The sequence below is a fragment of the Eptatretus burgeri genome, chromosome 8 (genome assembly GCF_056783735.1).
Source record: "Eptatretus burgeri isolate ZD-2024b chromosome 8, Ebu_testis_v1, whole genome shotgun sequence".
Lineage (NCBI taxonomy): Eukaryota > Metazoa > Chordata > Myxini > Myxiniformes > Myxinidae > Eptatretus > Eptatretus burgeri.
Window position 1 is genome coordinate 15,193,762 of NC_140968.1, and position 11,892 is coordinate 15,205,653.

Consider the following 11,892-nt stretch of genomic DNA (forward strand, 5'->3'; position numbering starts at 1 on the left):
GAACTCCTTTATAACAAGGTTTAACATTAAAAACATCAATGGAGTAAACACACGTCCGTTGTACAATGTCAGTATTATCTAAATCACAACTTCTCAAACTGAACGTTTTTAAATCCTCTTCTCATTGGTGTAAAAATGATTGAAACACAAAACACAAGATATTAATCAACCTTGGGTCACGTGGATTTCACCGGAAGAGCTTAATCAGAACAAAAATATATAAATATTTATATCGAGGTGAAAATATGAACAGAAACGAGGGAAAGGGGCGTGACCACACTGTGACGTCACAGTGGTTGCTCGTGGTTACAATAAGAATTCCAACAACAGGGAGATGTAAACACAGAGGTGTCGTTAAATCGTCAGTCCGTGGATTGGCGAACACCAGACATGTCGTGGTTTCTCATCGCGGTGTTCGTGATCACCGTCCTTGGAAGTGGAGCGTCTCGACCACCACAGCAGGTAAGTTGGGATTGTGAGAAATAATGTACTGAACTCGGGGAAGGTACACAGCACGGGGGGAGTTGTTTTTATAGTAGTTTGGGATAACGGGCCCGGACTTCGGGTTTTCGAAGGTGGGGTGTGGGGGAGAGGTTGGGGTGGGGGTGTGGGGGGGAAGGCGGTGAGGATGTGGGGGAGAGGGTGGGGATGTGGGGGAGAGGGGGTGAGTGGGGGAGGAGGTGGGGTGGGGTGAGTGGGGGAGGAGATGCGGAGCTTCAACAAGTTGGACCTCTGTGATGGAGCTTGATGACGCCGAACCATCGAGTCCGCTGTGGGATTGGATCACACACACAGCACACCGTACCACCATGTTTCATGTCCACACCGTACCACCATGTTTCATGTACACACCGTACCACCATGTTTCATGTACACACCCCCTGAATAGGAGACGTTTTGGACTCAAATCCGGTGTTTTTAAAATGTGTGTATATAATCAATGTTAAATGATGACTGAGGGTCATCATACAATTTCTCATTCAGGAATCCTTGAATGACCAGAAACCATTTATAAACATTCCGTGTTCCCAACTTCAAGGTTCATCTAAAACATCCACATCTGGAGAGTGGGATATTAAATAATCATCCCAGAATGTTTCCCCTCCATGTCCTTGGAATGTCCTCTCTCATCATAACCCAGTTCAATGGTTTATTGAACACCTGAACCCCATATTCACCAAGGCAGGTCCATCCTTACAATGGTATCCCATCAGGTCCCACTGCTTCGCCATTTTTCATTCCTCGGCTTTCATAAGTCGGCTGTCTTGTCTGACGACACTTTTTTGTGGAAATCAAAGATTCCAGGAGTCTCCTTGAACAAGGAGGAGGTCAGTGAGTGTTGGTACACAGTTGAAATCCCATATTTAATCTTCCTTGTTTGTCCTTTAAATTGTTGTGATCCATCTTTCCCTTGACGATGTGATGAGGAACATGAAGAGAGTTTATCTTTGGTTGGAAACTGCAGGTGAACTTTCCCCACCAAGTAAACTTGGAATTTGTCCCTTCAAGGTAAAATCTTCTCCATGTTCGTGTCGATGGAGGAATCTTCACGGTATACCTTGAGTGTATCTGGTACCACACTTTGCACTCCGTGTGCAGTGGAAATTGATCGCCAGAAGATCCATCTCAGGGCTGGTGGAGTTTCACAGTTTACACCTTCACCTCTGATCCTGGGTTCAAATCTCGATCCCTCCATAAACTGCCACCCTGGTGTTTCACGTGTCATGTGTGTTACAACCACTGGAGGAACATTAAACATGAAGGATTCATCTCCCAACCCTCATTTATATTGGATGTTAAAGATCCCACGGTGTTTTTTGTAAAGGGAAGGCGAGCTGTCGCCAGCATTCTGAACAAATCACAAATTACTTCCCAAACCCTCTTACAAACCTGTCCTTAACAAGCGTGGTACAAAAGATAAACTCTCGAACATTCCATGAACCATTGTGTTTGTTCTCTAAAATTATCAAGAACATGTTATTTTGTCACAAACTTTTTGATTTTGTAAAGTAATTGTAAAAACATTGTTTAGTTTAATTATAAATGAAATAAACATGTTTCTACCCCTGGCCTTGTCTATTTCTACAGGTTTTCCAGAACGATGCTGTTGAGGATGGAGGGATGTCCCTGGGTCGTGATGTCGTGTTCGTCGTGATTGCCTCCCTTGTGTTTGTCGGTGTGATTGTGTTTAATCCATCTCGTTGGTTCAACAAGACGAGGTTCAGGAGAAAGCGCTGCATTCACTGGTAAAGAACACAAATGACTTTTCATCAATATTTATATCTTCAACCAAGGGGACAAGATGGCTCAGAGATTTGAAACGAGTTTATTGTGCTCCATGTCTTGTGGAATTATAAGGACGAGCATTTTTTTGTTGTTGAAGATAGAATTTGTTGTTTTATTGACTCGAGGAGATAACGAGGTGTCTAAAATCCATGGGTAACATTTTTTTCATCCACCGTTTTTGTGGCCATCTTGGATTTCAAAATGGCTGCAATGAAGAAGCCCACCGATGCTGTATAAAATCAAAGTTAAATTTGGTGTAAATACCAACATTTGTACTGATAGAGGTTCAAAATATAAATGTAGATTTACTCCCAGTAAAGATTTGTAATCACCTTCGACTTCAACATGGCTGTCTTCGTGAAATCGTGTGGAACAAAGCTCATTTTAAAGGGAGGGGACACCTTTGGCGAGCTGTTTACAATTATACTTGTGTATTAAATAACCCGTGTATCAAAAAATAAGCTGTGAAAGTTTCAGCTCAGTCTGTCTTGTAATTCATGAAAACACTGTTGAAGGCAATCACAGTATTAAACTCGGACACTCGGTAGAGCACATCCCTCCACCACGTAATGCCTGATCCATGAGAACATATCGGGTCCAACACATTTTTGAGATTTCGTGCTATATATCGTTTTTAGCACCAATAACTAAAGGTGATGAATCGCTTTAAAAAGTAAATAATTCTCATATCCAGTTCTGGATTCAGATCTTCACCAAAATCAAATCACTTTAACAGGGTCCCCTGGTAATTAGATCACATGGTTATTTTTCTTGGTAACTGGGTAAACTCGACAGAGGACCCGAGGCCACGTGGTTGAGTTATTGGCGTTCACGGTCCATTAGTGACCCACCGCGTCATGGAATTATCCGTGTGCGATGGCCTGCAATTCGGGGAGGATCTCCAAGTCTTACTCACATTGTTGTTCTTGTGCACTTTTTTGTTTCACAGCCGACAGTTTTCATCGAAACTTCCTGGAACTTGGCATATACATGTAAAAATCTCCGATTTTGAATTTCCTCCTTGAAAAAAAGTTATGGCGTCAAAATATCTCCGCTAATGGATATCGCCCAAAAAATTATCTCCAAAACTCGGCAAGCTTTTTGAATTCTGTTTGCGGGAAACGAACAGGGTATCAGCAGAGATTAATGACCGCATATATGATACATCACTATGACGTCATAGCAATTTTATGACGTCATAGCAATTTTATGACGTCATTCCTATTTTTTGATATTTTTTTGTTTCACAACCCAGAGTTTTCATCAGATCTTTGTGAAACTTGTTGTTTCATTCCACAGTTTTCATCGAAACTTCCTGAAACGACGTATATATGTAAAAATACCCTGCGCAGACAGTAACCATCTCCGATTTTGATAATTCCTCCGAGAAAAAAAATTATGACGTCAAAATATCTCCTCTAATGGAAATCGCCTAAAAATTATCTCAAACTAGGCAAGCTTTTTGAATTCTGTTTGCTGGAATCGAACAGGGCATCAGCCGAGATCAATTACAGCACATATGATACATCACTATGACATCATGTGAATTTTTATGACGTCATTCCTATTTTTTGTTATTTTTTCTTTCACAACCCAGAGTTTTCATCGGATCTTTGTGAAACTTACCATGTATATGCAGAAAGGCCATGCACAGGCAGTAGCCATCTCCGATTTTGGAAATTCTTCCGAGAACAAAAGTTGAGGTCATAATATCGCCGCTAATGGAAATCGCCAATACCAATATCTTCGAAACTAGGCCAGCTGTTTGAATTTTGTTTGCGGGAATCAAGCCAGGCATTAGCACAGATAATTTATCATAAACCTGATACATCACAATGACGTCATATTCGTTTTTATGACGTCATCATTGAGATGACAAGGATCTTAGCTCATTTGAGCTTGTTTTGTTCACACAAAGTATCAATGATGTCTTCAGGAAGATTTTAAAAGGTTTATTATTGAACACTTGTGAATATAAAGTGAAACTCACCTATTAAGTGTTGATTTCCAAGGAATAGTTGTTTGTTCTTCTGAGATGAAGAATATTTTTAAATCCAAGATGGCCACCAAATGACGTAATGAAAAAATGTTTCCAGTGAAGTGAGTGCACGAATTCCAGTGAAGTGAGACATAATTTACAAAAAGTCACATGATTTCCTTCTTCATCAAAAAAAAACACAAAAGTTCACAACATCCTCCAACATTACATTAAATTATTTAAATAATCAAGTGTGATTCATCGTTCCACACCGATCGTTTGGACCTTGTTTAAGTTACATCTGCAAGCTCGATATTCCGTATCCTGTAGCATTGTAACACTCGTGGAACATGTTTGTTTTTGTTTTACAAAACCATGTAATCAACACTTTACAGGTGATGGAATACTTCATTTTACCTTGAACTGAGAATGTGTGTTTCTCTTGCAGTGTGAAATGTGGATGTAAAAACAAACAGAGACAACAACTGAAAGATGAGCCACCATGGGTAAATAATGTTCAGGAAAACAAACTCCTTCAAACGCAGAAAGTGGAGGGAACTGAGGATCATGACGTGAAGGAAAAAATGGTGTTCACAGTGAAACAGAACTTCGGAAATGAAGAACAAGAGGAAGAACATTATCAAGAGGAGCAAAATAATGTTTTACAAGCACAGAAAGAACAACTTCAGGAAAAAGAAAAGATGTTGTTCCAAAAAAAAGGAGATCTCATCCAAAGAGAGAAGTTTGTTCAGGACAGAGAACGTGAGTTAATGGAAATGGACGCGCAACGGAAATTGAACAAAGAATTGTGGTTAAAGGAGGAAGATGAACGGAGGAAACGAGAGGAGGAACAACAGAGAGAGAAAACGGAAGCAGAACAGAAGAAAATAAATGAACAGGAGAGGAAGAAACAAGAAGAGTTAAAGATATGGGAGAAGGAGGAATCCAGACGAGGAAACTGCGAAAAGGATTTTGAGGATGAGAAATTTGAAGTTTGGATCTGGGAAAAGCGTAAAAACACAGAACGTAAGAAGAAAATGGCTGATATAGAAAAGAGAATGTTTGATGTTAAAAACTGGAAGCAACATGTTCATCAACGTGAGAAAGAATTGCAGAAATATCAGGAACGGGATCTGGAGCGACAGGGGGTGTTTGATGCCTCCATTAATGAGAAAGATGAAGAGCTAAAGAAACAGCAGCTCCATATCCACCAAAAGGGAGAGGAGCTTAATAATCGACAATGTAATCTGAATAAATCGGAGGGAGAGTCTCGTCTGAGAGAGAAAAAGGAACAAGAACACAGAGAACAATGTGAAGTTGCCTGGAAAACAAGAGAGTTGATTCTCATGGAAAGAGAACAACAGATAAGAGAGAAGAAACGTCATGTGGAGTTGAGGGAGCAAGAGGTCTTGGAGAGAGAAACCAAATTGCAAAAAGCAGGAAAACTTACTGAGGAAGGAGTTGAGGAAGAAGTGATTCTAATAACTGATGATGGGCTCCAGAAGCAACAACTGAAACAGCAGGATGTTGATTTGCTCCCACCTGAACCAAAGCCTCAAAGTGATGAAGGGTGGGAGCAGCGACAACAGTACAGTGTTGTTCTTCAACGCCAACCGAACCCTCTCTGTGAAGGCAGGAAACAACAAGTGGAACAGCCTAATGTTGATCATCTGCCGGCCGAACGTAAGCCTCACCATTCGTCTCAGTCCAAACTTGTCAATGATGAACCAGCTGAGATAGAAAGGCGTAAAAATAACCTCATGTTCCGTGGAGTGAAGGAGGGACAAGGGGAACACGACAAGGAGGTTGTGACAAAATTAATTAAAGCCATGAACCTGAACATAGAGCCCGTAACCACTTTCCGCGTTGGACGGTACATTGAGAACAGATTCAGACCAATGAAAGTTGTGTTCAGTTGTGAGTCAGATCGGAATCTTGTTCTTACCAACAACAAGAAGGTTCGCAATTTAACTGATCCCTCTCTCTGGACAAAAAACATTTTTATCACTCCGGATTACACTCAGCTCCAAAGAGAAAAACAAGAGATGCTGCTGAGTGATCTTGATAAAAAGAGGGAAAGTGACCCAAACGGGAGATATACCATCAAAGGGGACAAAGTGGTCCTCCTGAAGAATCCCAAGGGCAAGCCTCATCCCCATAGATAACGACCTTCCCTCCTCATCTCCCATCTCCTTAAACAGACTCCTCACGTGACACACATTTAAGGGGAAAAAAAAAACACAAAAAAATCATTTCAGGAGAATATTCGGTTGAAACAAATTCACTTTTACACAGGGTCTCTTTCAAACACGTGAATGATCCTGAGATCACTTTGGAGCAATCACTGAAACATCTTCTGATCGCACAGTCATGGACAGGGAGTTCACTCCTGATGGACATCTTGTATTTCATGGGGACAGGAACCTGAATTTTCATAGTGAAGGAAGGAAAGTTGAGGAAAACCAAGGTGGGATCTTTTTGTTGGTGAAAATCAATCTAATACCATCGTACATTGTTCATTTGCTGCTTTGGGTATGGAAGCCTCATCCTGATGATCGGCAGCAACAGCAGAAGCCATATTGTATGCAGGATCTTCAACAGGTAAGCACTCAAATAGTTTGGGGAAGGTGGGTTGAACACACAATGGATGCAAACACAGCCAACCACAAGATCAAAACATCAAGAAAAATAAGTTTTGAGACTTTGTCTTTTACAGACATTGCTGTTAGTACTTCCTTCCATGAAGAAGAGTGTCCTTAATTGTGGAGATAATTGTAATTATTTTTGTGGGAAGGTCTCTTCTTGGCTTGATCATCCTGATACAGAATAAACAACTTTAACTCCCTTCAATTGGATGATATCACCTGATTCACCTTGTCATCTGTTGCCTGTTCCATCCAGGCCTTTCCTTTTGTTTTCTTTTCTGACAAGTTATCAAACTCATTGAGATATCAATGTCTGTAATCTTTCATATTCCTATTGTTATTCCAAAGGTCCCTCAGAAGAGGTGCTCGTTCCCTCCTCCACCCCTCACCTGAAACCATCCTTCCGCTTGGAACGTAAGTTGACAAGATTCTTGCTTTACATGACAAATTACAATTTAAAACTTTGTCTAAATTACCTGTTCTTCACCTGCATCATGTCCCATTTTGTCTGTGCCTCAGAAATGTTGAGGACAAACTCATATTTTGCTGAATTCTAAAACTTACAAGCACCAAGCAAATCTTCCCTTTGGTAGAAGTCTCGCATGAGTGTTAATGTGTCTGTACAAAAGTCATTCTGCACATCTGGATGATCATTGAAATTTGTTGTTTGAAAAACTTCAGTGCAAATCCAGTGGGAGTTTGTGATGAAGAAAATATAAATGAGAAATTGAAGGCAAAACAAAAGAAAATTTGAATTGAGATGCAGAAAATAATAAAGAGGATACAGTATTTCCAGGATTGTGTTGGAAGGAATGATCATGATGGAGGTTATCAAGACGTCGCTGTCGAGTTGTTTTGACTTCCTTTTGTTGATGTTTGTGCAAAGGAAGGAGTTGTAGTAATGGCTGCAGGAGAAGAAGGTGTCGTGTTTGGCAGTGGATCCATCATCACTCCATCGTCTAAGAGCTCCAACAAGGTAAGATGAAACTTGAGACTCTTACGGATGGTCGATCCAAGATATTTTTTTAAAGAAACAAGAGTCTCCAGAACTACAGGTACTTAAACCTTCTATCGACCTTATTTAATCACTTGCACCCTTTTTACGTCCATGTTTTTCAATTTGTCATTTCCTTGCTTGTCTATCTATAAGTGTGTGTGTGTGTGTGTGTGTGTGTGTGTGTGTGTGTGTGTGTGTGTGTGTGTGTGTGTGTGTGTGTGTGTGTGTGTGTGTGTGTGTGTGTGTGTGTGTGTGTGTGTGTGTGCGTGTCCCCTCCATAACTCCAAGATCATGAAACCTACATTCTGTCCTCCCGTATCCGCCTCTCCAGTTCAAGCTGATGAAACCTTTGTTGCCCCTGTGTGAAGCGGGGCCATCGCCGTAAAATACAAAACACACAGGAAATGGCACTCTGTGTTGAGGCGCGGCGGTGAAGGTCATGTTTAACCCTCGACCTGTCAAAGATCCCCGGGGGGTTAAATATCATGGAAAGGTAAGCCTTGGTGTTATTTTGATGGATGGTGCTTGCTTGTAATCTATCTATAATTCCAGCAATCTCTGTGTGTCTGTCTGTCTGTCTGTCTGTCTGTCTGCGACCGCCGTTTCTCAACAACCACCGGTCCGATCTGATTGCAACTTGCCAGGAATATTGCCGGGGACCCGCGGATGTGCTTTTCAAGGTTTGATATTAATCGGAAGAGCGGTTCCCAAGTTACGGCCATTTATCTGTCAACCAATGACAAGACACGGTGCTATCACGTCACAAATGGCGTCACAATTAATGTTTATTTATTTATTTTTATTATTTCTTTTGCACGATTGAAACTTGCCAGGAATATTGCTGGGGACCCGCGGATGTGCCTTTTCGAGGTTTGAGAGAGAGAGAGGCTGCACATACTGGCACTCACCTTCGGGAACGCACCTACAGGCCTGCCCCTACAAGCTCGTACTAGTTATATGAATTGTGGGACTCCATATGTTACATATACGAATTAGATATTGTTAAATGTCACGCTAACTGCATCACAATGGTAAAGGGTGAGTTAGGCGTTGCGCACGATGATATTTTTTTAAACATTGGGCAAATACCCCTGGGCGCTCACCTGTTAGTGGCTGGATAAGATAACCAGGGAATGACGAGCAGGTATGGATGACCCACAAAGTATATAATGGAGAAGTAAAGTAAATACCAATGTTTTTTTTGCATTTTTCTCATGTCGTGAACAAACTTTAACATTTCGGGTGATAAAGGTCGTGTTCAATTTTCATCGAAATTGGCTGTGAAAGGGAATGAAAGTTTTGGTGACGAAAGGAAATGCAAATGTTGCAGGGCAAACCACCCCCCCCCTCAAAAACTGTCTCAAGAGAGTAGACACCAATTTGATTTAATCATTTGTTTGTTGTTATGCTGTGAATAAACTTTGCTACTTACTCGGTGATGAAGGTTGTGGTGAATTTTAATTGAAATTGTGTGTGCTATTTCAGAGAAGAAACTGTCCAAGCCGCTCTCCTCGCTCAATCCACTTGTCAAACTCCATGGCAGATGGTTGAACGGTCAATTTAAACTCAGATCACAACCCCAGCACCATAGATCACATGTCATCTTCCTCACCTAATACCACTGACTGATCTTGTCATGGTCGCCAATGTTGAAAGATACACCTTGGGGTTTCCTTCTCTTTTGTGCATGTGTGTTATTCATTGTGCCGAACCCAGCACGTTCTCGAAGATGACAACCCAAGGTTTGCGCTTCAGGAGTATGAACGATCATACAGGTCATCAGCCACCAATCAAATGGATCTTTGTCAGTTGGGGTCTGTGACTTCTGAGTGACGTTACAGTTACCACAACAAGAGTGAAACGTTTTTAAACTTGCATAAATTAAGCAGATACAACGTCAAATGAGGAAATTCACCATAACATACAATGTCCAATTCCGATGCCCACGTTGAGTTGCTTATGTCTGGTGTCCCTGTCCTGCCGGCTCAACTCACGTGCGTTTACCTCGTCCGTCGGGGCTGTCTAACGATTGGCTCAAGTAACGTTGTTCCCTCTTGTGGGCTTGCCTGTTCAGGATGATTGAAGAGCTCACAGGAATTCTTTCCCGATACACAAGCTTCATGAGTTTTACTCAACCTGATTATAATCAGCGACACGCGTTAACAACCACTCTGGACATTAACACCTCGTTCACTCATCAGAGTTCAATCGAGCACAGGGACGGTCGCAACACATGCCTCGTCACAAATCACCCGTCTCGCTGCACTTCCCTCTCGCGGGTTTACTCAGTAACACAGAATGATCATGTGCCTTCCAGCATATGCAATTCTCATTTACACCTGAAACTCCATCTCAGAACGTTCCAGCATCGTCATGAATCTCACCAGGCAGTTTGCAGTCCAACACTGCCATCCACAGTCAAAATTAGCTCATTACATCAAGCATTTTACAAGTCACCAACTCGTACTTCAACAAATTTGTAACATCCATTAATTGGCATTCACTAATGCTTATCCACAAATACCACAGCCAATGCTTACTTGGCAAATCATCTCGCTTTTAACTGACAGGTGCTATCACAAATTTGTTTAAACCATTGACTAATTTACATATTTTGTGGGTCACACACACTTACCAGTGGTACCAGTGGTTCACTGGATCTACCAGATGAGTGCAGAGGCATTGCCGCTATTTTTACCTCCTCCACTGAAGGTGGAAGGAGGTTATGTTTTCACCCCCTCTCTGTTTGTTTGTGTGCAGGGAATCTCAAAAAGGTGTTGACGGATTTGGATGAAACTTGCTGGACACGTTGGGCGTGTGACTCGGAAGAATGGATTCAATTTTGCTGAAGATCCAGTTCCAGAAACGAGAATGTTTCAAGTGACTTCACCATTGAGTGATATGGCCAAAAATGAGAAATGGTATGCTTCAGTCAACCCTCAGATATTGCAGGTTCTAATATCATGGGTTTCGTCCAATTGCGGGCAACCGATTGAGTTCCGATTTCATTATCGAGGGATTTCAATTTGACCAATCATGTTTTTTGAACTTCGAGGAGTCTTCGTTTGCGTCGTTCTGTCAAAAGGCAGAGAAAGGTTTTGACTTTGGGCGAAAACATCGAGTTGTTAGTTCAGTTTGCTCGAAAAGAAGGTGCAGCATCTGTCGGCCGCCATTACCGGATCAATAATTGTTGGTCGAACCTTCTCCATTGTTCTATTGCTTATTCCCAAACGTTTACTATCCTTCAAACCTCATTCTCAAACCTTCATTTTCCAACTCCATATTTAAACCTCATTCCCAAACCCTCACTTTGCAACCGCAAGACTCAAAACACCATTCTCATGTTTCATTCTCAAAAAATCGGATCAAAAGAGGTTGCTCCAGTTCAACCATGGCTACCTACGCATTCCACACCTGCAAGGGCTGATTTGAGAAATTCAAAAGAGGATTCAGCCTCCATTATGGAACATTATATGGGGCAGCAGCATTTGCAGATCATGATGTTGAGAAAAACGACCCACCGCACACAGCTCATGGAACTAATCAAAGCGAAGAGATTTCTTCCGGAGCAGGTTCTTAACGCTGAGATGGGATTATTCTGTAAGAGGATGCCACTTTCTAGCTTCCTCTCCAAACAGGAAAGATCTTCTCTGGAGTTCAAGGAAAGGTTGTTGAGGATCGTCTTTCCTTTCTCCGATATGGCAGTGCTGCAAGCGACTTTGTCGTAAAGTGAATGCTGCTCTTCCAACAGCTGAATCGCACTCCCAATTCCCCATTTCCCCTTCCACACCACCTCTCTCCAGGGCCGGATTTATGTGTTGCGGGGCCCTGGGCTCTGGGCCCTAGAATTATGCGGGGCCCTCTCAGGGCCGGAGCCATTTTTACTTCACATATGCTTATAAAAGTATTCATATATAAATGCACCAACCTAGGCTGGGCAAAAGAAAAAAAACACGGTTTCTGTGTAAAAACATGTATTTCAGAAA

General features: G+C 41.8%; 1 protein-coding gene across 1 annotated transcript; it reads left to right on the forward strand.

Moving 5' to 3' along the window:
- The first annotated feature begins 1,365 nt into the window (after positions 1 to 1,365).
- Positions 1,366 to 11,634, forward strand: LOC147021179 (uncharacterized). Its single transcript, XM_085890423.1, has 5 exons — positions 1,366 to 2,246; positions 4,713 to 6,406; positions 6,633 to 6,865; positions 7,796 to 7,885; positions 11,230 to 11,634. Exons 1-5 carry the CDS (start codon positions 2,122 to 2,124, stop codon positions 11,632 to 11,634), a joined length of 2,547 nt encoding a protein of 848 aa, XP_085746549.1. The 5' UTR covers positions 1,366 to 2,121.
- The last annotated feature ends 258 nt before the right edge of the window (positions 11,635 to 11,892 follow it).